This window comes from Sinohyriopsis cumingii, chromosome 2 (genome assembly GCF_028554795.1).
Source record: "Sinohyriopsis cumingii isolate HCF-2022 chromosome 2, ASM2855479v2, whole genome shotgun sequence".
Classification (NCBI taxonomy): Eukaryota; Metazoa; Mollusca; class Bivalvia; order Unionida; family Unionidae; genus Sinohyriopsis; species Sinohyriopsis cumingii.
This window is the reverse complement of record NC_142962.1, coordinates 139413307-139440953: the sequence shown is the minus strand read 5'-3', so window position 1 is coordinate 139440953 and position 27647 is coordinate 139413307. Positions and strand designations below refer to the sequence as shown.

General features: G+C 36.8%; 1 protein-coding gene across 1 annotated transcript in view; it reads left to right on the top strand.

Annotated features, from left to right (window-relative positions):
* The window catches only part of LOC149805933 (FAD-dependent oxidoreductase domain-containing protein 2-like), a 124220-nt gene extending 96935 nt beyond the window's left edge, over positions 1-27285 (top strand). The window contains exons 9-10 of the mRNA XM_089950721.1: positions 6147-6385; positions 21663-27285. Coding sequence (XP_089806847.1) covers positions 6147-6385; positions 21663-21931 — 508 coding nt within the window. The 3' untranslated portion in view covers positions 21932-27285. The remainder of the gene's footprint in view (positions 1-6146; positions 6386-21662) is intronic.
* Positions 27286-27647: the final 362 nt, after the last annotated feature.

Genomic DNA, 27647 nt, shown 5'->3' with positions numbered 1-27647 from the left:
CTAAGGAGGTTGAGCACCGTTACAGCAGGTTGCACCCTTCCTTGAAGGAGGTTAAGTACCACAGCCTTGGGTTGCACCCACCCTTTAGGGAGGTTGAGCACCACATTAGCGGGTTGCTCCCTGTCATCAAGGAGGTTAAGCACTGTAATACATATTGTGCCTCTGGCAACTTGTTGGCCCCTACCATGAAGGAGACAACACATTGCACCTATGATGCACAGAGTGAAGATGTCATCTCCATCTATCACCCATCGACCTCACAGTACAGAAAAAGGGCCAGGACAGAGTTCCCCCTCTCCCCCCTCCACCATCCCACCCTGTACAGGATTTACAATCCTTACACAGGATTGAAGCTAGGGATGGGGCCCGATTTGGTGTCCCCCCCTCCCCCAATTATACATATGAACCCTTACGGGATGTTGAACCTTCCACTGCAGGGACGTTGGTCCATTGTGCCCCCATGGACATCTGGACCTTGCCATACCAATCTAAGTGATGCTGCAGCTCGTGTCCCACCATCACCTCACCAAATGGTTTCCTTTTGGAGGACTACAGGTGTTGCATCATCATGGGTAGATAGATGTTATTGTCTCCCCTCAGCACCTCCTGATGAACCAGGGACTGCGACACCTACTACTCCATCAAGGGACATAGTCATGCCAAGTCACTCTCCAACTCAGTGTCCTTGACTATGAGGATAATGATGCTCTCTCCATCCTCGTTGACTCCACCAAGTTTGAGACAGAAGCTGTGGCAATGACACCTCTCAGGCCCACTCCCTTATCTCAGGTGGATGAGGAAGAAGAGGAGGTCTGGTCCTTTGATAAGGTGGTAAGCAAGGTTTACTGTTTGTTACCCTCCTCCCAACTTGTTCCCTAAACCATCAGACACACAGTCCAAAAAGATCCTTTCCAGTTTGGAAAAGATCTCCAGAGTACCACCTCAACCAGACCTTTTACTTCTCCCATATTCATCTATGATTGAGGAAATATCAGGGAGGTTTTCTCAAGGCCAAAATATTGCTCGACAACATAGAGGGTGGTCTGCTCCTCCCTCTATGTTGAGACCCCCTATCTCTTCTTTAAGCTATTGGTTACATTCACTGAAGTGGCCTATTAAAGGTGCTGCTTTGATGCTGATACAGCCAAATTTGGTATTTCTTCAGGATCCTGAGCATTCCTTCCCATTAAAGCAATTGATGCCATAGAACAGAAACCCCAGTTATTGTAACTATAGCCTCGCATGCTGACCTTTTCTCAGCTACTTCCTTTAGTATGCTGAGGGAAGCCTCCCTGAATCCAGCCACATTACAATGTGTACTGGAGGCTGTGGCAAAAACATTTCATCATGCACCATCTGTTGTCATGGCATTATTGGCAGAATTTCTGCAAGTCTGCCATAATACTGCATTGGACTCATTGAAGGTCTTGCTTAACCACAGTAAAGACCTTCTAAGGGCTGCTCCTCTAGAAGCTGAGACCCTCTTTGGGGACCTTATTCTTACCTTGGCTTCTCAAGGCTTACTTGATCACCAACATTGGTCTTTTACCTCCAATCCTGGTCCATCGCAAATAAGGTCAGGCAAATCATCCTCAGGGACCGTATGCCAAAATTTTCAAGCAAGCCCAACTCCAGTCCAATCCATACATTTTTGCTAGACCACCTCATCCCTCATCAGGTCCATGGCACCAAGATCGCTGAACATCCAAGAGGAAGTTTTCTAACCCACCTTCCTTTCCTACTAGGGCAGGATTGGGGGGAGGAGCCCTAGCAAATAACCAACTCTCCTGCCGTGCATCCCCTTCCCAAACGTTCCCATAGGTGCTCACCTAGGCCTTTTTTCAGCAGCTTGGTCAAGCATCACAGACGATGGTTGGGTCCTCTTCATTGTAAACGAGAGTTATTGACTCCAGTTTAGGTAACAACCCTCACTATCATTGACCCCATTTTCTTTCCCCAGTCCAATCATTTGGAATTAAGGGAAGAGGTGCACACCCTTTTGCAGAAAGGGGCACTTGAGAGGGTTTTCAGCAATCAGTCTTCCTCCTTCTACTCCTGAATCTTCCTGGTCACAAAGAAAAGCAGGAAATTTCAAATCATTATCAATCTCTCCCCACTCAACCAGTTTTTGTTAGGAAACCTTCAGGATGGAGACAACATATTCAATCTGGAACACTCTTTGTCCATGCAATTGGGCAGTCTCCATCGACCTTCAGGATGCCTATTTACATGTCCATATTTTTCCTCCACACCACAAATATATTAATTTTTGCCTAGACCAGGAAGTTTTTCAGTTTTGCGTTCTGCTGTTCAGAATCTCTTTCACACCCAGAGTCTTCACTCTGGTTATGGTAGTAGTAGCAGCTTACCTTCAAATATTGGAACATCAGTCCATCCATGTTCAGTCCCTTCAGCAGGATCTGTTCCGCTCTTGGTCCACCATAATTCAATTGATTCTCCTACCCAACCTTGAGAAGTCAGAACTTGTTCCATCACAGGACTTTGTTTACGTGGGTATGAACTTCCTCACGAACCAAAACTTGGTCCAAGTTCCCCTGGATAAGGTAGATCGAATCCTGGCTCTCCTAGAGACACTATGATCAAAAACCTTTTTATCTGCTCGCCTTTATCTGTCCCTACCTGGAACCTTGAATGCCTCTGCCGTTTTGGTTCCTTTAGGATGTCATCACATGCATCCTCTACAGTTCCTCCTTCTGGCAAGGTGGAAACCTCACAAGAGATTCTCTATCAACCCCAGTCCTTCTAGGACCAGTTTTTCACCACCATTTGCTTTGGTGGATGAATCAAGACTGATTATTGATGGGGATTCCCATGCATGCACCTGATCCCCATTCCTATCTGTTTGTAGATTCCGGCTGGGGAGCCCATTTAAAGCCAGAGGGTATAATTCTCCACGGTTCCTGGACTCAGACGGAATTGTCTCTCCACGTCAACAACCTAGAAAAGAAGGCAATATTTCTTGTATTGCATGGGTGCATTGCCCTAATAAGGGGCCAATGTGTCATGGTCTCCTTAGACAACATGTTTGTCATAGCCTACCTATAACGTCAAGAAGGCACACATGCCCCTTCACTTTGCATGTAGATCTGGAACCTTTTCCTCTGGGTAGCCTCAGAGAATGTTACAGTCTGAGTTTGACAAATTCTGGGCAAGATGAACATATTAGCGGTCAGCCCGTTCAGAACAGACCGAGCCGTCCTCACAGAATGGTCTCTTCACCATTCAGTAACAGAGTCCCTGTTTGCCCATTGGGGAAGACCTCTAGTGGATCTGTTTGCAACCAAGCTCAAGAACAATCTTCCCTTTCTTATGTGTCTCCTGTCCTGAATCAGAAAGCATGGGCAGTCGATGCATTTAGCTTCCAGTGGGATCGCCTATTTGCATATGTCTTCCCACCTTTCCGACTGCCACCACAAGTTCTGCAAAGAATGTGAACTTCCACTGCTCGGATCATTTTCAATGCCCCATTGTGGCTCCAATGACCATGGTTCAGCGATCTCCTAGACCTCTTGATCGATCGACCCAGGTCTCTACAACACAAGAGGGATCTCCTGTCACAGCACAGGGGATACCTTCTCCATAACAGCCCAGACATTCTTCACCTTCACGCCTGGCTCATCTAAAACAATCTCTCCTCCAGAACAAGTTTTTGGACAGAGTCACCAATTGCTTCATTCAAGCCAGGAGAGCTTCTACATCCAAAGTTGATAATGCCAGGTGCAGAATATTCTGTGATTGGTGCAGTAGGAAACACATTGATCCTATCCGCCCTTCTGTAACTTCCATTGCTGATTTCCTTTTGTTCCTCTTTGAGACCAGAAGATGTTTAGTATCCACTATCAAAGGCTATTAAGCTGCCATCTCCAACACACTTAAATTCTCACAAGGCACAGACATCAGTTCAGATCTGCATCTTGCCAATCTTATAAAGTGTTTTAAGATTCAGAGACCAGTCTCTCTCTCCCTTGTGCCTAGATGGAATCTTTCCTCTGTTCTTTGGTCATTAACAAAAACATCTTATGAACCACTGAGTGAAGCTTCATTTTTGGATCTCACACTCAAAACTTAGTTCCTTCTCACCCTTACCTTGGCAAGACGAAGAAGTGAAATTCATGCCTTATCCATTGACTTTGGCTGTCTCAGTTTTATGGGAACTTTGACTCCATTTCCCTTCTCTGCCACCTGGTTTTCTTGCAAAAAAATCAGTTACCTTCAGTAGCCCCCTTACCCATAGAGATTCCCAATCTCAGTAAATATGCACAGGGGATGATCAAAATGGACTTTTATGCCCCATGTGTGCTCTTCGCTTCTATCTTAATGTCTCCAAAGCAAAAAGAAAGGGTAGGAAATGTCTCTTTCTTCCTATTAAGGGCTCCATAGACATTTCAGCTGCCACTATCTCCCAGCAGATTGTCAAGACAATCAAACAAGCGTACGAGTCTCTCAACAATTGAGACCTCACCTTTATGAAACTTAAAGCCCATGAGTTTCAAGCCATTGCCACCTCATGGGCCTACTTTAATCATTCCTCTCTGGAGGATAGTATGAAAGCAGCTTTTTGGCACTTCCATAATACCTTTTCCTCCTTTTACCTCTGCTCATTAGCACAACAGAGCACAGGCATTTTTAGGGGGGTCCCAGTGTTATGGCATAGCGTGTTACTCAGAGAGACATGAATATTCTGTAGATGTGGACCTCTTCCTCTACAATGAGTACATTTAATTTCTATGTTTTTTATCAGTTTGACATCAGCCTACCTACCTTACTGACAAATTCAGCTAAGCAATAGTGACAGGATAAGTAATTGCTGCTATTAAAATGTTTGGGGGTGAAACTAATTTTAATTACGCAATACTTATCTGTCGCTATTGCCGAATACCCTCCTCCCATCATCTCTGATATATTGCATAATTGTTGTCTGTGAAAATATGACATATAAGTACATCGACCTTCTGTGCATGGCCTGAGGCAGAGTGGTGTGCAAAAGGTCGAAGGGTCTTACTGACTTTTTCTCCACTCTGGGAGAATGTATTCGCATCATACAGACGGTTTATTTTCATCATGAAAATAGATAGCTAAGTAATAGTGACAGGTAACTGTTGCATAATTAAAATTAGTTTTACCACCCCAAAAAACTACACTTCTCTTGGAGAACAACTTACACAGTCATGTGAAGGACAAAACTGAAAATTCTAACAAATGTGGTGTGGTTTATTGTATAAAATGTAGTAACTGAGAGAATGACTATTTTGATGAAATAGGCAGAGTGTTCGAAATAAGGATTATGAAACACATCGGTAGGGAGTCTTATGTAATACATGAACATTGTAGCAAAAAGCAACATTCCATCATTCTCATCGAGACTACAGTCATCACATCTGAGGAAGGTCATCGCATCTGAGGACAACACATGGAAAAGGATAGCGAAGGAGGCAAGTGAAATATGATAGTGGAGGCCAACACTAAACACAGTTGAGGAGCTTGAATTACCACATATCTCAGCCAGTCTTCTCATATCACATGACCATTATAAGTCACATGATCAACATTAGTCACTGATGAAGCTGTGTGATATTTCCAAAAATTTCAGACTATAAGATACTTATGCTCTGAGTAAGAAAAAATTCTAACAATTAAGAAAGACCTTTGTTTGAGGCCTAAAATGGCAAGACATAGTGTTATGTGGACCCTTTGCTTGTGTTAAAAATAAAATATTTGAGAGGGATATTTGAGGGTGGAAGATAAGTCTAATAGGCCAGGTAAGAGAGTGTTGGGGCAGGGGCAAGAAATTACCATCTGGCTGGAACACTTAGCAAAGTAGGCTTTCAGTTCAAATATACCACACTTTTCTTTTCATGTTAGGATATCTTGAAAAACACTATTAGTGTTAGCACCACGTAGATTTAACTCATTTTCTGTGAAATACTAAATTGTCCTGTGAAGATTTAACAATCGCTGAAAACATAAATGAGTCACCTCATAGTGCTTATATAGAGACAAATGTAGCAAGAAGTCCTTTCATTTATTTTCCTAAAAATGACCATTCCTTATTAGCATCGTAAAAACCATTTCAAATAATAGACTTGACAAGAACATATTAATAGAACTTTCCTTTTTTTCTGCAGAAACAATACAGAGTTTGATTACCTTGAGGAATTTCCTGTAAACCTTCTTCACAAGTTGCCAGAAAAGACTGGTCGTGAGGCAGAGAACGTCCTTGTGGTCAACTTGCAATATGGAGAAGAGTTTTCTGCTCCAGGCAATGACATCTTTAGACTGGACAGAGCAACTGGAGATCCTTCAGATGCCCATAACTCCAACTTCCTTCATCCCTGTTTATATTACTTTGACCGGCTTCCAATGGGTAACCACTTTTTATCAGTTTTACAATGTTAATAATAATAATAATAATAATAATAATAACAATAATAATAATAATATTACAATTAGACATGCGGTCAGGAATTTTCCTGCAACGGGAAAATGATGTGTCAGCACCTGCTTGCTCTCTGCAAAAAATTATTGACAGTTGCTGTCTAAAGTTTCACAATATGAAGGCATTTGTGGACTAATACTGTAGTATCTTTTATTTTCTTGGGTCTCAATTTTTGTGGTTTTGTAAAAAAAAAAAAAAAAATTTCATTGGTACTTAAATGTTTGTTTGCTTGTCAAATTTTGCATATTTGTAAGTGTTTAATTTCATAGAATTACATCAACAAATACCCCCAAAATAAAGAATACAAAAGAACAAAACCATACCAACAATAGTGGTCAGTTCACAAATCAGACACGAGTGAGGATCACTGACACTTACTCAGTGTCAAAGGCAGCCCATGCATCCAATGACACCAAGTTAATTGGTTACAAAAGTACATGTGTATGATCTTTTCCTTAAAACACTGTCCATAAAATTGCAAAATCAGTTACTTTCTGATGATCATAGTGTTAACACATTAACCTCTGGTGACGAGTTTAAGTGGCAGGAGGTAGTAGCCTGTATGTATCGGATGTATTCAGAAATAGCTTTCAAAATGTGTTTCCTACTCAAATTTCAGACAAAAACGACAAAAACCTCTAGGGGTTAATGTGTTAACGCAGCGGCTTAAAAATTCAGCTTAGATCCCTATTGGTTCGGATTATGTCATCATTCCACATGTGAACCCAAACCTGTGACTAGCTACCACTGACTCAATGCAGTTTGCAAGCACTGTCAACATTTTATGTGTTCTGATCCCATCAAAGTGCAAAGAAGATAACTAAATTGAAAAACAATGGAATTATGACTTTGTTTTAGCCTGCCTCATGTACAAACCATCTTCAGCCACTCGACTTGACATAAAATTTGATCAATCAAGCCGATTCATTCAGAATGGTTAATTGCCACTGACTTGAAAATGTGTTAAAGATTGGACCTATTTATCCCTGGTTTCGATATTGGTGGTCTTATTTAATTCAAAATAATCAGGATTATTTACCTGACTATAATTTGTGTACCAGCAGATGATATGATGTTGATGTGGGTTTTTCCCCAAATCATTGAAGTGTGAGCTTTAGTGTTCTGATCAAGGAGTGTATATACCTAGTGTTTCATTAATGATTAAGGCATTATAGTATTTTAAAGCTGTATGTTGTTCATTGGGATTAAGAACGCTTTTATGAAATTAAACATGCTTTCATGAGAATGTAAATTTCTGACAACAATTGTACTTGAATGAAGACTTGATTTGAACAAGCATTAGCCCAAATTTCCATATACTAGTATCATTTATTTTTCTTTCTTTTATTTTCACTAATACTAGTTGTTGAGTATATTATGCTATTTCCATACCTGCCATAACATGCAGTGTCATAGAGTATATTATTTCCATACCTGCCATAACACGCAGTGTCATAGAGTATATTATGTGATTTCAATACCTGCCATAACACGCAGTGTCATACTAAAAGCATTACCTTTTTTTACACCCAAACCCACTGACACTGTCGTATTTCAAAAAACATGATTTTCAGTAATTATCAGAAAAAAAAACACAAGTTCAGTAATGTCCGTAACATGTAGCATGTATAAATGGTAAGCAGTCCAGCATAGAGGTCATGTAAAACTACCCTTGGGCAGTTTATACAGTTAATTGTCAAAAAAGCAAAGAGGTTGAATATAAACAACCACCATTTCACATATTACTTAATCAGCTGACAATAGCTAGAGTGACATGTTAAGTCCTTTGAAGACTGTTGTGGTGGTGTCCATTTAGCTAATATGCATAGGTAAAGTTCACAAAGTGGAACAACCCAATTTTGTTTTAATGCATTGGTTTATCAAAGAGATGCTAGATGCCTGTTGAAGAACAAAATTTATAACACATCATGGCCTCGAAAGAGAATGTTTAAGCTGTCTGTAGTAAAGACTATTGGCAAGCTCCTGAACAGCAGCATTGTTGGATTTTACTCCATATATAGAATGCAAACATTATTATTTCAGTTGTTGGAATAGTGTGATTATTTTTTTAAGGTGATTCAGGAGGCAATAATATCAGCAAGTCGAGCTAAGCCCAGCAATAATAAGTTCAGAACTCCTAGTTGAGGATTTTTACTTCATGAAGCACAGCAGCAAGGGGAAACATTTCATTCTGTGCATATATTGGAAACAAAATAGCAATACAGATCAGTCTGAAATGTATGACATCTGTTAACACAGCAATGGGATGATTTTAGCCACGAAACAGATTGATTTGTGTTAACAAAGCATTCACACCCATACTGGACAGAGTTTTTTTTTATTGCAGCTGTATTACCTGTAAAGCCCCCATTCAACTTTAAAATATTATGTCCCCTCCCCCTTCCCTAAATGAAATGGTATGTCCCAGCTGTGGTGTATATTCATTTTTCTACAGAGAGAAGCATAGCTTGTGGTCAGACAACATCAGATACAGTTCTGACAAGACAGATGTTATGGTCATCAAGAACAACTCGGTTCTGACCAGGATTAGATCAGAGAATCTAGCAGGGAAGTTTGAACATTACAATATTGTCCAGTCTCCAGTGAGTGCAAAGGTGAACACTAATGACACTTGCATTACCTTCAGACCCCTTGCTGAACTACTGAGAGTAGCAAAACTGCATCTAACTAAGCCTATATTTGCCATCCAATTGGTTTTAAAGACAGAAACTTTATGTATGTTTCTATTTAATGTCAGTGTCATTTTGATTGAGTGTTTGCACATGTCTGTGTGTATGGTGATGATATTCTACTATGCTAAGTCTACCAACTATTTTCTTTTTTGTAAGTGTATTAAACGCTTTGAAGAAGACATACATGGTATTTTCTTTTATTCAGATATGAATTTCAAATGATTTTCTATAGGCTTATTTGAAAAGATAATTTATTATTGATTGAATGACTGCACTGACCCCCCCTTGAGACCTCAAAACACTTTTTGTGTCTCAAAAAAAAACACTTTCTGGGAATATGGCAGATGTTTTTCATGTTTCTCTCTATCCTAACTTGTGTCACGACCTATTGATTTTTAGGCAGTGAGTGGAAATTACTGAATACCATATAGATATGTGTAGATTGAAACAATATAAAATGCATTAGAGGTCTTTTGGGGGGAGTTAAAATAAAACAAATACATGTAAAATATCATCTTTATTAACAGATTACATAAATGATGTTGATTTATGAAAGAGCTTTGTTGATCTCCAGGAATGAAACAGTAACAGAATTGGGTGGGGGCTACTTTGTTATCACATGTGGCTAAACTTTGTTATCTATAAATTCATGATTTGGTGCAGCAACAAAATCCAGAACAATTGGTACACTACAAAAATTAATGATACTGCAGTTTTGCATAATTTTCCACCAGTGTTGATAACACTGAAAATGGATGCATTAGTAAATGACTAGATGGAACCCACATTTTGCCCTCGTTACAAAATGCCAGTGCATTTTAAATACACATTCAGCTATGATTTTATGAGCAACTAAACTTGATTCATTTCCTAGACTTTTCCTTACTTGTGGGTATATTGTCAACTAAGAGTCATGCAAGACAGTGCAAACTAATTTATATATTTTCAAGTGATTTGGGATTACTTGGACCCTTCATTGCATTAATGTATAAATTGTAAAAAGGTGAATTTTCCAACATTTCATGAAGTGATCATCCTTTTTTGGGCTGTGCTTTATGAGGGTTCTTTTGTATATCTTGAACAGGGTCCCTGGTTGTCTGATTGGTCAGACTTGAACAGGGTCCCTGGGTGTCTGAGTGGTCAAAGTTGAACAGGGGCCCTGGGTGTTGGAGTGGTCAGAGGTGAACAGGGACCCTGGGTGTCCAAGTGGTCAAAGGTGAACAGGAACCCTGGGTGTCAGAGTGGTCAAAGTTGAACAGAGGCCCTGGGTGTCTGAGTAGTCAAAGTTGAACACGGGCCCTGGGTGTCTAAGTGGTCAGAGTTGAACAGGGGCCATGGGTGTCGGAGTGGTTAAAGTTGAACATAGGTCCTGGGTGTCAGAGTGGTCAAAGTTGAACAGGGGCCCTGGGTGTCTGAGGGATCAAAGGTGAACAGGGGCCCTGGGTGTCAGAGTGGTCAAAATTGAACAGGGGCCCTGGGTGTTGGAGTGGTCAAAGTTGAACAGGGGCCCTGGGTGTCAGAGTGGTCAAAGGTGAACAGGGGCCCTGGGTTTCAGAGTGGTCAAAGTTGAACAGGTGCCCTGAGTGTAGGAGTGGTGAAAGGCACTCACCTTTACAGATCATATACATCTCACCTCTGTCCACATGGATTTGAGTCTCTGGTTCAGCCATTGTGGGTATGTAAGAAAGCTTGCCAATAGCTTCCCTTGGGTCAGTGGTTCTTCCCATGGTTCTCCTGAGTTCTTCCTCCACCAGATATAACAGCCATGTATACCTTCATGCCATGGAAAATTGCAAAAATCCAAAATCAACAACAACAACATATCTTGAACATTAGCATCCACTATATAGCAAGTCTGCTGCATGCAAAAGAGATACCATATCTGCCTGCATGTAAATCCACACAACTGAATAGCAAATACTCACAGCTGTCATCATGCACTGGCAAATGAATGTCTGTGATGTTTTACTGAAATTACATGTAAAGTGAACAGTATAGACTTTGATCTGCTGGCACATTATACAACATCACATCTAGGTCTGTATTATTTGTAGTGGTAGGGTATATACACGATAGACACAAGCAAATATAATTCAGATGTTATGTAGGAAATAGCTGTATTCCCTTGAAATTTCCTTCATTATATTACTTCTTGGCTAGAATTATTAGTCTCATTGACAACTTTAATTATCTATCAGCTCTCAGCTGAAGTGATCGTTATCTGACAAATCTCCAGAGTCCCTGTAAAAGAACAACAGAGATAATTTTGCATTAACTTCATAATACACAAAGGAACATGACAAAGGCCTGTTTAAATTGTTTTAACACATGAAACAAACATTATAACTTAAAATCCTTATGGGAAATGAAGCTAATTTTTAGTATCCTGGCTGTTCCACCACTCTTGCCAAGTTGGAATTGATCACTTTCAAAGAAATGCCTGCACAGCAATGCCCTTATGTAATGGTTGTTACAGAGACTTTTATTACAAATAAGAAACTTATAGAAGGAATAAATACTGGAAATAACACTGTTATGATTAGTTTATTTTACAGATGGATAACCATTGCTGTTTAATCTAATTTACTCTTGGACTTTATGTCTGTCAAAAGTACCAACCTGAGGAGACCAATGCATCTTTAATGTTGGGCTTTTAAACCTTGATTAAAATAACTATTGAGAAACAGACCCTAAACCCATTTTCTCTGTTTAAAAATGTTATTTCTTCTTTCAGTCATTGGTCTCTTTCCAAATATGTGTTGATTTTATTATAGGAGCCATGGTGGCTCAGTGGTTAGTTTGCCAGACTCCTGAACAAAAGGATGCAGTTTCATATCCCACCCAGACCTAGCTACCATGGTGTGTCTCGGTACAAGACACCTTACTCTTATTGCCTCAACATATAACCTTTCATGTGTTGATGTCTGTTAAACACCAGTTAGCTGTCACTGTATTACATTAATAATAACATTTGGGATATTTACGCTTGTATCTGTTTATAAAAGCTAAAATTATTTGAAGATATTCCATATGATAAAAGAACATAAATAATGATAACAAAAAATAAAGGAAGGTCTAGTGAAGAATTTGACCTCTAAATGTCTACTTCTTTGCATAGTTATTTCATCCAAATTTGGGTTTTTATGTTCAGCAAACGTGAGTGGGTTATATAGTGTTATCCTTGACCATCTGTTCATATGTATGTCTGTCACAATTAAGTTTTGAATTTAGGTCAGTTTCTTTGGCATTATGGTGAGGCATTGAGTTCTATTAACATATTTTTAGTTTCTTTTGAAAACAAGCATGTTGTGATTGAGACAGGAGTTGGTATAATGGTTAATTCTCTTGGAAATATGTACAAATAGCTACATTAGAGACACTGCATCATTTTTCACAAAGAATCAGTTACTGCATGATCATTAATTATTCTTGACTGTTTGACACTTTGCAGTATTTGTTTTTACAAAGTTAACACTAAATATAAGGAACATTTTATATCAGCAGTTTAATAAATTCTCCACAGAATAAATAACAATTTTATGGTATTTTATTCATGAGTCACTGGTGAAGATCCTCATAATAAAAGATTTTTTATGAATTTTTATGTGATATAAAGTTTATAATGTGTTTAATGTTATTGTCATGGGTTGCTTGCAGTGAACATCATACTTTTCTTATTCAGGGAATTTCATAAATGTCATGTCAAATAAACACAAGTTAAATATTTTATTTATTACATATTAAGGACTTTGCATTACTACATGACATTGTTTTGCAATTTTATCACATGAGTGTTACGTATATTTGATTGAATTCATATTTGATTTAATTTGTGTTTGATTTGTTTTGAGTGTTTGTGGGTTTTGGAATCTTTTTATTTTTTTTACATGTCAATGTAATGTCATTTTGTTTACTAGGAATTTGATATTTTTGAGTTCTTCGTTAGATACCTAATAATAGAAACACTTGTTTGTATTTTTGACTTAGTTCCTGGCCTTGATTGAGGGTCAAGTAAGCAGCTTTTTTCTGAGTAAAATGATTGGTTCTTATCAAGGATATAAAGGAGCTACGTGACCTTTACATGTAAACATGATCACATCATTCTCTATTTCACAATTAGGCATTGCCAGAATTGCAAAATACTTAGTATTAATAGTGATGTTTAGAGGGAGAGTCCAGGCTTTTAAACACTTGATGTCAAGTTGTTTTCTTCTGTCGTGACCAGTATTAAAGTTTCGAGTTTTTTAATTCTATGTTAATTTTTCTTAAGATTATTTGGACTCTTGAAGATTAATTCGTTTCTCTGGAAATATTATTGTATTCATACAGAACTCTTGGACAAGGACTTTTCTTGAAAATTTGATTTGGATTTCCAAGACCAGAGGATTACTTTTTGTGTCTCTACAAGGAACTGTAGATGTCACCACAGTACGGGCTACAACATACATCATCGCCTTCCATCTTGGATTCTTCATCAGGACTCGAACTTGGAATCATTAAATCATTTCAATATTAGGACTTCAGAAATTTTATTCATGAATTATTCTTGTATTATTTTTGGATTTGATTCTGGAAACCATAAGTTCTCATATTTTTGCAATTTTACAGTATTTTTCCAGGGAAATAAATTATTTGTTATATTTGTTAAAGCTTATTGTTTTGATTCTTTCTTGTGTTACTGTTTATTCGAGCCTAAACATGTAACATAAGATGACATTGAGGACTTTGCATTACTCTATGACATTGTTTTGTGATTTTACCACATGACATTAAGGACTTTGCATTACTTATAGCTGCCAACCCACACGATTTTGGTGTCAATTTCATGACTTTTTCAGTGATTCACGGATTCACGCCACATGCAAAATAATCACTAATTCCCCAATTTTCAGTTATTTTAAATCTTTTATAAAAATAACCGATTTCTTGTTAAGGGCTAGTCATGATATAAGTTGCCAAAACGGTCTGGTACTGCTGGTTGCGATATTAGTGGAACTATAGCTGATTGGTACAGTTGGCCCGGTAGCAAGCATTTTAGCGTATTTTTAAATTGGGGCCTAACTGAAATTTTGCTCCGCACATGCGCCACAAACACTTATTTGAATTACCATTCGGCATCACATCTTGAAAATGTCTTCACCAACAAGGAAATAGAAATGTATTGTAAAAAAAGTGAAGTTTAGTTTGGAATATACCAAATTATGGCCGTGCATTCAGCCATCAAACACCAATATACATCATGCTTTTTGCACACAGTGTTCCACAAATTTTAGCATTGGGCATGGTGGCAGAGATGATGTGAGGAAGCACATGGGTAGCAAAAAGCACATAGACATTGGGAAAATTAAGAACCAGCAGCAGATTTCAGCTCTGGAATATTTTAAGCCATTGGCAAAAGACCTGCAAGCTATAAATGCTGAAGCATTGTTTGTGAATTTTCTTGTGGAACACAATCTACCTTTATCAGCTGGAGACCATGCTAATCATTTGTTCCGACAAATATTCCTGGACTCAAAGATTGCTTCATGAATTCACGTCAAAATTTACTAATTTTATCCCTATTTTCACTAATTGCAAGCCTGGAGCGTTGGCAGCTAAGTTTACTCCATGACATTGTTTTGCGATTTTATCACATGACATTAAGAACTTTGCATTACTCTGTGAAATTGCTATGTAATGTTGCTAATTGCTTCAGACAGCCGTGTGCAATGTTACAAATATAGGACTGTTTATCTCTATGATTAAGTCCTTTCTCAGACTTAAAATTTCCACCTTTGTCTGCACCATTTTTTGAGGTGGGACCCAGTCTCTGGTTTTTAGATTGGGTGCCTGACTTACTGTTTTTCAAGACCACATTCATGATACCTCCCTGAGCTTTGACAAAATAGTCTGCTTGTGCAGCCATGTCACAGATATTTGTGACTGATTATTTCCTCAGAAAAGCTTATAACACTTTACCACAGGTGGTTAGCAACTGGGTTCTGAGTAAAAAGTACATCAAACCCATGGATATTTTTTTTTACCTTACCATATTCAACCTATCATTGTAAATAATTTTCAGTTCTTCTGATGGACTGGATGAATGTTTCCCCTGTCTTGGATTAATGATTTTAAACTCTTCCTGAGGTAGCTCAGACCTGTCTTTTCACATAATAAATTAATTATTTCATTTCTGGGAGGTGAGAATACACATCCAGCCTTTAGGAACACTGAGATGGAGCAACCAATCCAGCATTCTCAACTTCTGGACAGTGACATATAATTCATTTCTACCATATGTGCTTGCTTATAAGTCAAGTACAGACGCAAAGAACAAAGATGCAGATCTGCCAGACCATAATGCATCCACAGAGCAGGGTCTTTGTTGTTTGTTCTACTAATTACTCCAAACAAACTCCACAGACCCAGATCTGCCATTGCATTATGCGATGGCAGATCTGGATCTGCAGTTTTCAGCTGGACTCATATATTCAGTGTGTCCATATTATCTTTATAGTCATCAAACAAGGAATTTGGAGCCTTTTAGAGGCTTTTACTTTCTTTGTTGAACTTGAAAGCTCTATACTAATGTACTGACTGATACTACAGTAATAAGTGCGAAATTACTCATGATTTATGCTCTTTACTTCTCAAAGCACTTATTATATCCATATATAATAATGAATATTCAATTAAACATTATGCAGTCCAATGAAATTTGCAAACATCTGAGAAACATTATTTTATTAACGTCAAGAAGATAAATGTGAATAAATATCCGTGTTTGCCATGAAAATATCCAAAGTAATATATAAATGATGAAGGTATTGCATTATCTACACATTAGACTCTTACATACATACCTGCCCTAATGCACCATGTCACATGACAAAACATGATTTTGGACTTCCAACCCCCACATAACATGAAGAAGAAAAAAAATCAGGAATCAACAACAACACAGAAAACAACCTATATTTCTTGACCACCACAATATATGCCTGTTATCAGTAGTAGGCATATTAACAAACTGGTTAGAGGCATTTACATTTATCACTGCTGTATTACCTGTAAAGACTCCATTAAATTTGAAAACATGTTCTCCCCCTTCTCCAAGTGCAATGGTCAGTCCCAAATGTGTATATATATTAAATTTTCTATAGAGACAAACACATCTCAAGTCAGACTGAATCAGATATAGTTCTAACAATGCTAACAGTATGGTTATCATGAAAAACTCTATTCTGACTAGGAACTGAAAAAATCCAGCAGGGAAGTTTGGACAATAGTACCATGCTGTTTCTTGTGAATTCAAAGATGAACACTAATGACTCTTGTATTACCTTCGAACCCCCAACTGAACTATTGAGAGCAACAATGATTGCATCAAATTAAGCCAATATTTTTGCATTGCAATGAATTGATTTTAAAGACAGAATTTTGATGTATGTTTGAATTTAATGTCAGTGCAGTTGTGATTATTTGTGTTAGTACAGTTCAGTTTTCAGCCATTCACATTATCATTTTGGGAGTATTATGGCCCCTTATTATCCATCCTTCTAACTTTGGTTTATGTTTCATTATATTAACAATTACTGTTAAATATCAACCCAGTCTGTCATGTTTATCTTAATGAGACCTTGAATTTAATTTACGTCATTCCACATTATCATGTAGATGAGGTATGACTAGTCAGACACATCTTCTATACATCAGATGCACTATATGCATCACTGTAATGGTGCAAAACTCTTGGTCAATGTGACATATAACCAGTAAGATTGACATATCGGCTAGGCTTGCCATAAATTGGTAGCTTGCGATGGTTAACCTTTTTTGTATGGATGCATGATTGGAAATCTGCTAGGATAATGGTCCGACATATGTTACTGTAGAGTCAAGTGGAGGAAATGACAAACTTTTGGGAGATCTTGGGCTGTTTGAAATGGGTGGCATAAAATTATATCTTCAAGAATAGCTATTAATAAAGGCAGACTAAAGAGAATTATTCTGACTTTGATGGGAGCGTTAAACATTTTGGCAGTTAGAGAAAGTTAATCCTGATTGCCGAAGCTGATTGAGTGGGTGTGTTTTCCAAATGAAATTAAAGGTTTTAAATAATTTCCTTGCAAAACTTGGCAGTCCAAGTTTTCTGTGGAAGGAGAAGCTGGTTCCTATTTAAGTAAGAAAGAACAAAATTCTCATCAAAATTGTCCAAGGGACAAGTGTCAGGAAGTTGAGGGACATGGAAATAGAGATTTGGCTTCATAGAAAAGGGAGAGAGTGTCATGAAAGCACAAGGAAAAAATAGCTCTATACCTGTGCTACCCAGTGGCAAGTAGTGCAGACTATAATAAGTTATAGTTGATGACCCAAAGAGGTTGGAGAGAGAGAGAGAAAAAGAGAAAGAGAGAGGAAATATGGCTAACACTAACCTGTCACCTACAGTGATTTGGAAAGGACCGGAAGCAATCAGGTTATGCATAAAAGAACAGCTAATTGCATTTTGAGTAAAGTTTGTGATTCTATTTGTAAGAGAAAGTGTATCATTCAAATGTCTTATTCAGTTTCATTTTGTTTATGTAATTGATTGTTATACTTTACATATGAGAGCAGTTGTTGTTCTATTCCTTATCTTTGCTCAGATCTGTGTTATTCTGTCCATTAATTTCATATTTTATGTATTAATTACTCGATCAGAGCAATAACACCATGGTCAGTCATCTCCTAGATAATGATAACAAAAGCACCATAGCAGGTGGGAATCATCACATATCACTCTCACCATGCCCTGACAATCAAAATACATAATAATAATCGATATGATGCATATCATGATATGTTTTGGTGTGGAGAATTTGATATTATTGCAATATTGAACTTGTGATTTGGAAATGCTAGAGTCTGCAAGCATAGCAAACATCTTGGTGACCAAGATTACATGGAATTTCTGTTCTACTCTGTATAATGATGTACAGTTGTACATCTGCTATTTGGATATGTGTGCTGTTATCATAGCTCTGATTAAACATTGGAGGAGAGTTTTGTTTGATAATTTATATTTATTACTTCGTATATGTATGATAATGCATGATATGAGTTGTATTATTACATCATCTCAGCTGCAGTATATTGCATTGTGATGAATCAGAAATTACGAAGTTCGTCTGGTACACGTATTGGCAGAAAGATATATTATGATACCAATTTGCATTGATGTAAGAATTTAATGTCATTTTGTTCTGCGTTTGCCTGTTGCCAATCACATAGCAAATAATGCCCAAGGGCATTATGTTAGCTGTGTGTTTCAGCAGCTGACTGTTTATATCACAATAAACAGATATTACAATATGTAACTTTTATAATTGAAATTCTTTGTAGTTCTATTAATCATTTTATTTTTATTTTATTTTTATAAAAAAAATTCATATCAGTTTTAGAGCCTTATTTCACTACATGAATGTTTGTTGAGATTGCTGGTACATTGCTGTTTATAGAACAGGGAATTCACCTTCAAAAACATACCAGTAATAACTGTTTCAACATCAAACAGTTCCACCAAAGGTAGCCAATATATGTTTTTGAACATTCCTCAGCATCATCATGCCTGAATAGATATGTGCATCCTGAGTGGAAGCTCAATATTCAGAGCAAATGATGTGTTGTTCTGTTCAACAAAAGAAAACGGCTTGTGGATTTGTTGCTTTCATGGAAGGGTCCATCATGATTTGGCCAGTTTGTTGTCCAAACTTATGAGTAACTAATTTGATTTTTAGAACTATTTTCATGTGCATTATTAGGATAGGTTAACTAAAGGGTCTCCCTACAAATTGTAACAGAATTGAAACCGAGTGGGCATTGGACTAAATGAATAACACGAACACAATATGTGTGAATGACGAGACTTGTGTATTGTACAAAAAGATGATGGTACAAAAATAATAAATGAAACAATCTATGCAATACTCGATTCTCACACACACCCTACACACATTCACAAAAGAAAGATAGATATATATATATATATATATATATATATATATATATATATATATATATATATATATATATATATATATATATATATATATATATATATATATATATATATAATGATAATGAAAAGGATTGTGATGATGACAACACAGTGCTGAAATTACCAATGATAATGATGACGACGGTTCGTATAACCGATATGCTATATGAAATGAAACAAAACAAGATATAGTCTGACCCACGCCAGGTGCACTCTGGTTCAACTTCCCACTTTGAATGAAAAAACCCACAAAATTATCACAGTTCCAATTTAGCTCAGTTAACTTCCCAGATTCATACTGGCTCAACCTCACCCTCCACCAGTTTCAGTCTGGCTCAGCTACACCTCCCACCAATTTCAGTCTGGCTCAACTACACTCTTCACCAGTTTTAGTATGGCGCAACAACACCTCCTACCAATCTCAACTACTCTTCATCAGTTTCAGTCTGGCTCAGCAACACCTTCCACCAATTTCAGTCTGGTGCAACAATGCCTCCCACCAGTTTCAGTCTGGCACAACAACACCTCCCACCAGTTTCAGTCTGGCACAACTACACCTCCCACCAGTTTCAGTCTGGTGCAACTACATATCCCACCAGTTCCAGTCTGGTTCACCTACATGTGCCCCTCCACCAGTTTCAGCTACAAATAGATGAAACCGGTAATATATAATACAAAATATGCTATGACACAAAATACTCAAATATATGTAAATGAAATGAATAAATATCCACTCGACAATCGCCTATAGTCCATTGCATTATATCAATGTCCCTAATGGTTTATGCAAACAAAAAAATACATTAAATCCACACTCTGCATGTGACTTTCTACTCCAAGTACTACATGTGAAGAGGAATAAATTCTAACAGTGAATTGTCTGTTAAACATGGTTATTTTATCTCTTGAAGCTTTATCAAATTTACGATAATAATAAAATAAGTATGTCATGAACACAATGAAAAGCATAACTGTACAAGGGAATGAAAATTATTTTGACAGTTGTCACTTACCCCTGTGGCTGTGGTTTTGTGGTTCCAATCCAACACTCCATGACAAGATCCAAGTGATTATGTACTGTTTGTAGTAAAACCTTACTATTTATACTATATATATAAAAAAAGACATTCAAGACCAAGGGGTAAAGTACCCATGCATGTCAAGTAACATGGGCAACATGCTACAAGCAACCATCGCGATGTACTCATTCAGTAAATGTATGTCAAGGTAATAAAAACAAGCTACTCTAGATAACGCAATATACATCGACAAAGTTATTTATACATTGTCATCATTTAATGCAAAACCAAATTATTTTCTTGCCCTATTCCCCGACACAAATGATATTAAGACTTTTGGTAAATTGTTATGGTGGTGGTGTACAATAATCATACAAAGTAACATATCAGTCCTGACAGTTACAATGGGGGAGTGGTGGAATCTTCCACTCCACTCCATCATAACTACCAGGGTCTGCATCTTACATTGTGGAATCATGGGTCCAAGGGTCATAATGTCAGTCTTTGGACTCCCCACTCCCCCAATCTATATATCCATTTATTTTTCTTGGTAGATTTTTATTTTCCATTCTCTGAGATAGGGGTCTACATAAGAAATCTTATTCTTGCAAATCATTTTGGTTTGAGGTCATCCTTTCTCTTTGAGAGAATTACATCATTTTTGGCTTGTGGTCATCCTTTCTCTTTGAGAGAATTATATCATTTTTGGTTGTGGTCATCCTTTCTCTTTGAGAGAATTGCATCGTTTTTGGTTTGTGGTCATCATTTCTCTTTGAGAGAATTACAATCATTTTTAGTTTGTGGTCATCATTTCTGTTTGAGAGAATTACATGGTTTGTGGTTTGTAGTCATCCTTTCTCTTTGAGAGAATCACATTGTTTTTGGTTTCTGGTCATCCTTTCTCTTTGAGAGAATTACATCGTTTTTGGTTTCTGGTCATCCGCTCTCTTTGTAGAGAATTTCATTATTTTTGGTTTGTGGTCATCTTTTCTTTTTGGGAGAATTACATTGCTTTTGGTTTCTGGTCATCCTTTTTCTTTGAGAGAATCACATCATTTTTGGTTTGTGGTCATCGTGGCAAGTGACTAAAGTTAAACTGATCCATTTTTTAAATGCTTGATGACTCAGTTTGTGAAATAGCAATCACTTAAGAGGGCACATCAGATATTGGTGGGTCAGTATGTCCAGTATCTTCATATATGAAATTTCTGTGATATGGCAAATGTAGTGAAATTTTCAGAATCTGCCATTTCAGACAGAACAATGACATGCAGAAAATAAGGTACATAATAGACCATTACCTAGGCAGCTGTTAGTATCATTTTTGTAAATCTTTGGTATGACTCAACGGGGGATTGAACCCATGATCTCCTGCATCCGAGGCGGACGCTCTAACCACTAGGCCACCGAAGTGGTCCACACAAGGATGCATTTAATACTTTATCAGTGTTCTTACCATTCAGATTTTATTCTTTCAGAGGAAGACATGAAACACAAAGCAAAGAAGCAGCATCTTCCAACCCCTAAAGCCATTCATCACATTGTGGAAGACTTCCTCACAACCTGGAATGCACCCAACAGTCACATCCTGCCACTTCGGCGTTTCCTGGAAAATATACTTGACACCGACATGAGGAATTTCCACTGGGAAACTTGTATGGAGTATGCCTTGACTCGCACCACTGTGCCATTAACTTGTCAAGAGTTCTTTCTGAAAGGACATGGGATGGGTTCAAAACTTAGGTAAAATGCAAATAAATTCATGTGATACATTGACGCACTTGGAAATATGATTTTATAAATATACAATGCACATAAATTTATGTAGAGGGAGAGCACGCATTATTTATCTTTAATTTTGTATAGTTTATTTTGAGATAGCTTAAACATTGGTACATCTGGGCAAACACATGAATAAAGAGAGATTAAATGTCACTATCTAACAAGATATTTCAGTCTTTTCCATCTTTGTCAACAGGAACTAAATTAATCACATTTTGGCATGAATAATTATAAAAAAAAGTGGCTAAAACTTAATCCATGTTTCCCTTTTGTCTTAAATTGAACTATCCACTATGCACTGCCCATTGGTATACAATCCTAACAACTTTGCTACTCTGTCATCCAAATTATTATCCAGGCAGTTACGATTGCCACATAACATATTTTATTGTCATGGGTGGGTTGTGGGTCTGTTTGGCAGGGATTTTCTTTTAGTATGTTTTGTGTTTTAGCAGTGACTGGTACGCACCCTCTATTTGCTCATGTATAATAAATTCACAACTGTGAACAGTCTGGACCCTGGTACACTGGCAGATCAGGGTCTGCATAGACCTTGGTGTGACTGTGAGTTATTTGACAGCAGATCTAGAACAGTGGTTTTCTTTTCAGTTTGGTATAGGTAATGCTGAGATAAATATCGTATACAGAATGCTTATACGACACTAATGTATCATTTCTACATCTTTGTAGACACCAATCTGACAAAAAGTACTGAACCAAATTGTTTGAATTAATAGTTTGAAAATACTATTGCAATCAGTGCCGGATTAAGGCCTTCTAGAGCCCTTAGCACTGGAAATGTTATGGTGCCGCCACCCACCCACCCACCCGCTACAAAATGTGAAACTCAAAACAAAAAATATTAAAAGCTTAAAAGGATGGAAAATAACAGTGTTGCTATCATTCCAAATCAAAATACTTATACATGCAGATCAAAATGATAATATATAATTGACTCAATTTTATCATCAACAATTAATTTGATTTTTTTTCTTGCGCCCCTGCTGGGCTTGTGCCCTAAGCACATGCTTAGTCTGCATAATGGGCAATCTGGCACTGACTGCAATTATATTAATTAGGAAGATGTGGAAGCTCAGCATTTTATTTTTCTATTATAAAGCAATTTGATTTAATCAGAATTAAGAAAAAGATATAAACGGTGGTGGGTTTCATTCTTTTATCATCATATCATTTTAGTTTAATTTTTTCAAAGATATAACCTGTATCTTTATCAGGCCATTGTTATATTTTTCATTTTTGTTCTGGATAAATCTTTAAGCTAAACGATAAATGCATAATATTTCATGATGGACAGATTGTTGAAAAAGTAGATACAAATCAGACTTATACAGATGGACACATAGATGGATTAGGAAACAATTTTAAAAAAACCTTCCCCATCTGCAAGCAGATTACATTTTGATATCACAAGGGAGATAAATCTTGTAAGCTATGGTTTAAAAGATGCATATTAATGAAATCACCTGTTAGTTAATTGACTGGATCCATATACTTCCATTTCAGAGAGTAAAAATTTCAAAAATAGGGAAAGAATACTTCAGATAAAAACAAAATTTCAAATATTTCATTACCACAAGAAAGATTGCAGTGTAAAATGGAAATTATTCCACATTGTGTCCCTTAAATATGTTTGATTTGATATGCTTGTTTATTTTGAATTTGTATTAGAAGTAAGTAATAATAATAATGCTGATAGTGTAACTTGTACTGTATAAAATATGCTTATTTTTGCCATAATTTATGAGGTAAGTAACAATGTGGAATTTTTGCTTTCTACCAAGATTGTAACAACTATATTACATTCAATAGATGGTACCTGTTGTATTGTTTTTGACTGACTAAATGTAATTGATATACTTAATTCAGTTGAGTACTGTTGCACTTAACTAGGTCACAATTACCCAGTTAAGAGTCTACTGTCAAATCTCTCAAATGTGGTACAGTTCCCGCAAACTTCATCGAATGCATTATAGCTGTTACTGTCTTGTTCAAGTGCAAAACTCACAAATAAGTAATTTTTCATTTACTTAATCATGATAAAATTCATTATCCATAGTGAATATAGTTTTACTTAGGGTGCCATAGTGAATATAGTTTTACTTAGGGTGGGGCTGTTGTTAATAAATAGATTTCAATCCTTACATTGGTTGCTGACTTTTCATCATCATTGTGTTTCAAATCATCTGAATATCATTCCCAATTCCTTCTTTTTTTAATAGTAATTTCCGGCAAAACATAGTGCTTTGTTTTCTTTGTTAAATATAATGTCAAGTAAAATGTTATCTATGGATTTTATTTTCATTTTGTTTGATATATGCTGTGTATTGTTTTGCTAGTATATTTGTGTCACTTTTCATTCTTTTGTTATGCTCACAATGTCTTGGATACTATTTCAACTACATTTTCACCTACACTCATAAATATTGATATGTGGATGAATCTTATTAAGAGTAACTCAACTGTACCAAAACTAGGTCACTGTGACCTAATTGTCACTTAAGCAATTTTAGTTCTTGGTTTGTTGCACCATGACTATCTTAGACACATAATTACCAACATTCGTAAAAATGTATATGGATGCATCTCATGGAGAGTAACTCAACCATACCAAAGGCAGGTCACAGTGACCTAATTTTCATGCTTGAGTGACTTTTGTTTTTTTAGATATTTGTCTTTCTCTAGTAATATCTAGACCAACATTCCTCTGTCTTAAAAAATAGCATCTTATTTAGCTCTGCTTGTCACAGAGCTGGATGGCAGATGAGATGGCCTATTGTCTGTGGATTGCCATCTGTCAGCACAAGATTGTTATCGCTTACCATGAAACTTTACATGCACCTTCATCCCATCTTCTTGTTCATCCCAAATGAAAATAGTGCTGCTCAGTCATCCAATATGGCCACCACATCAGCCATCTTGAAAATCTTATTGCTGCTCTTACTGAATAGATGGTCATGTCAACATGGGCATTTTATTCAAAGACTTCTTATGATGTCTAGTTGGTCGTGGTGTTGTATGGCCATGGTGGCAGCTGTCTTGAAAATCTTGTTATCAATGCTGCACCTGAATGGAAGTTATTTCAACATGGTTTTTTTAAACAGAAGTCTTCTTATGATATGTAGTTGGTCCAAAAGAAAATGGTTCCTCTTGAACGACAGTGGCAATTGTGAAAATCTTGTTCTTGTTACTTCTGAGTGCCCATATCAACAAAATAGTTTCCTGAGACTTATTGTGATGTCTAGTTGGTCCTAAATGAAAATAGTGTTGATCTAATGTCCAATATGGCCACCACAGCAGCCATCTTGAAAATCTTGTTATTGCTTCTTGTGAAATGAAATTCATATCAACCAGGGTGTTTTCACCTGCAGACTTCGTATGGTCTCTACTTGGTCCAAATTCAAAATTGTTGCATTCAGACAACTAATATTGTCTCCACAGTAGCCATCTTGAAACTACTCCTTCTGAATGGATTGTTATATCAACTTGAGGTTTTCAGTTAATTTTTCTTCTATGATGTCAGGTTGATCCATAATGAAATGGTGCCAGTCTGATCCAGTATGGCTGTAACTTAAACAAAATAATATTTCTTATTTTCATGAGGTTTTCAGCAGAAGAATAATTAAGATAGATGGTTGGTCCTAATGAAAATGGTACCAGTTGTACCTCAATTTTGTTGCTGCAATGAACATATTGAAAATCTAGTCCTTTTTACATAAAGGCTTCTAATTGGTGTTTAGGTTGTCCTACATTGACATAGTGGCTAATTTGAAAATCATATCACTCAGTGATATCGGAGATGGTTTTAACACTCACCATTTAAAAAAAAGAATTGATCTTATCGTGGAAATTCTTGGGATATGGAAGAGCATCAGTTTCATTGAGAGACTCGTGTTTATTTTGCTGCTACTTTCCATTTCCAAGGCAGACTGATGCACATAACTCATGTACACAAAAGTTCAGAAGTTGCTGGAATTTTTAATGGCAAATGTCTTCTTGGGTTTGCCTTTCACTTAGTATGTAAAATCACAGCCAGAATTTCATCACTTCTAGACAGCTGCTATTCTGAGCAACAAAATTATTTTTTCTTCAAATTGCCTGTTATAGTCAGAAACCCATGTGGCCTTCTGAATTTGTATTGGCTTATTGAATCTCTTGCCTAATACTAGTGGTTGTTTACTGCTTATTTGGTCACTACATTCCATATTAGATTTTATTTACTACTCTTATGCACTGGCATTAGTCACAAGCATGCCATCCTTTTCCATACATTTGACTGGATGTGTCATGTCTGACTTGACCAGATAATAGATTCTTCAAACAGCTATATTTCATCCTTCACTGTTGGAGTTTAAATAAAGAAAAATGTATTTTTCTTGTTAGTTTGCTTTTTGCATTATATGATGTTACTTTACATACAGTTTTTACGTATATTTGAGTTTTCTGCCATATTGCTAGGTACCAGATGACACATGTGAAACATTATGGCCACTATTTCACTCAAGTTTGTAAAACTTGCTTGCCTTAAATAAGTAAAAAAGCTGCTGATGTCATGCACTAGACAATTCATACACATTAACTTATTTGCTCAAGACATGTATGTACAGTAATATTCATCAACTATAACAGCACAGACCCAGATCTGCTGGCACACAACAGACTTGTATCAGCAGATGCATTTTTTGCCAGCATATCAGGCTCTCCACTGTTCTACTTCAAGCAGACAGTAGATTTTGAAATGCTAAGACATTGTGTAATGGTCAGTGTCTATGTTGGTCACATTTAGGTGCTGTTGTACATCAGTCAATATGCTGTGTTATAGCAGCCATGTTGTTTCCATTAGATTGTGAACTAGACAATGTGCATAATTATCTGGATGAAATATTATTTTATTTGAATTGCATCCTTATTTTTGCTCAATGATTTGTTTTCCAAAGAAATCTCAGTCAGATGTGAAACAAATAATTCTACATTATTTGATTCATTCTTTGTTAAAGTGGCATTCACTGGATCATAGTGGCTTCATTGCAGCCATTACATGTATTTAATTTGTTAATGATGGCTGACTGAATTGTCCTTTTCTTGTAAATCTCAAATGGATACTTTTACCTGTCTAACTATCTTAATTGTTACCATATAAAGCTTATGTGGACCACGACTGATTTTTGTTAGATGACATAAACGGCATACTAATAATTGGTATATAATGTGAACCTCTAATTTTAGTTGTTTTTCAATATTATCTTAATATACTAAACAGATATAAATATATTTTTCTAATAAAGAAGCACCTGCATGTTACTTAAGTTTATTTATTTCTCTCTCTCTCTCTCTCTCTCTCTCTCTCTCTGAGTAGTCTAATTTCATAGGTATGACCTATCTAGTGTGCTATTCCAATATTTTTAAATGAAAAATTCTTATAAACATTTGAATTGAAAATATAGATAGTATTTCTTCTGGCCCTTTTGTAATTAATAAATTTAAATTTCAAATTGGGTCTACTTATCTTCCCTAACTCTGTGCATCACTAAACTGTATCTCCTCCCCTCCCATCAGAATAGTGTAGTGGACATTATTCTGCCATTAGGATGTTAAAAAGGAAATGGAGAGAAATCATTCTTACAAAGTTCAGAATGTCATAAGTAGCCAAGCCTGGAATTCAA